General features: G+C 33.8%; 1 protein-coding gene across 1 annotated transcript; it reads left to right on the top strand.

Annotated features, from left to right (window-relative positions):
- Positions 1 to 397: 397 nt before the first annotated feature.
- On the top strand, positions 398 to 1,315 carry LOC306996618 (olfactory receptor 6N2-like; the record flags this gene model as incomplete). Its single annotated transcript, XM_079609340.1, has 1 exon — positions 398 to 1,315. One exon carries the CDS (start codon positions 398 to 400, stop codon positions 1,313 to 1,315), a length of 918 nt encoding a protein of 305 aa, XP_079465466.1.

Below are 1,315 nucleotides of genomic sequence, written 5' to 3' on the forward strand. Positions count from 1 at the left end.
TTAGTTAAGGAAAACTTCTGGTGTGCTGTTTATGCAAGTCAAACCTCAGCAGAGAGGTCTTCAGAGACTTGTTTTATGCTATATAAAAAAGCATGTATGGTGATTCTTGGGTCTTCTAAACAGAGCACACATAGGCTAGACCTAATTCTCTGCACATTCACACATTCTCTGAAGATAAAGTGATGGTAATGTCAGATCGTATCACAGAAGGTAATTCTGGTAAGGCAATTTCATGTACATATTGTTAAACTGACTAAATGATTCATATTCACATGATGTATTAAACATTGTTACAAAGCTGATAAGCATGACAACAATCCTTTTTGAGGTAAAAATCACATGAACTATGTCTTCTTTCATCCTCAGGTCAATGAATCTATCCTTTGTTTAACGAAAAATGGAAAATGGAACATATTTTTACTTGATGTTATTTGAAAATATTGGGTACATAAAATATACTTTCTTCAGTTTGGGAATTATTTTATACTGCACTATTTTATGCTTTAATACCTTTATAATTCTTGCAATTTGTCTGGAAAGGACTTTACACCAGCCCATGTACATTCTGATTTCATGTTTGTCCATCAACTCTGTGTTTGGAACAGCTGCTTTTTTCCCAAGGTTACTGACAGACTTGCTATCTGATACACACGTGGTGTCCCGTGAAGCATGTCTCCTACAGGCTTTTGTCATTTATTCATATGCATCAAATGAAAATACAATATTAATGTTAATGGCATTTGACAGGTATGTAGCAATCTGTAAACCTTTACAATACAACAGCATAATGACTCCCAGGATTCTATCTGTTTTAATAGCTATAAGCTGGATTTATCCAATGCTTTGTATTGGTATTGCTGGTATTTTAAATGCCAGACTAACTATGTGTGGTAACAAACTGTGGAAGGTTTATTGTCACAACTGGGAAATTGTCAAGCTGTCTTGTGAAAACACTTTTATTAATAATGTTTTTGGCTTTTTCATAGTGACCACAACTATTATCATGCCATTAAGTTGTATATTATATTCCTATGTCAAAATTCTTATCATTTGTTCAAAAAGTTTACCAGAGTTCAGGAGAAAAGCATATCAAACTTGTATTCCACACATAGTGATCCTTTTAAATTTCTCTATTGCTCTTTTTTGTGAGGTCACTTTGAGTCGGGTCACGACTTTGGATCTCCCCCTAGGCCTGTCAATTTTTATTTCACTGCAGTTTCTTATTGTACCACCCATCCTGAACCCTCTTGTTTATGGTTTAAACTTTCCAGAAATTCGCAAAAAAATTATATGTATTATAAAAGCATCAAAATAG

The sequence above is a fragment of the Phoxinus phoxinus genome (genome assembly GCF_949152265.1).
Source record: "Phoxinus phoxinus genome assembly, chromosome: 4".
NCBI classification, from domain to species: domain Eukaryota; kingdom Metazoa; phylum Chordata; class Actinopteri; order Cypriniformes; family Leuciscidae; genus Phoxinus; species Phoxinus phoxinus.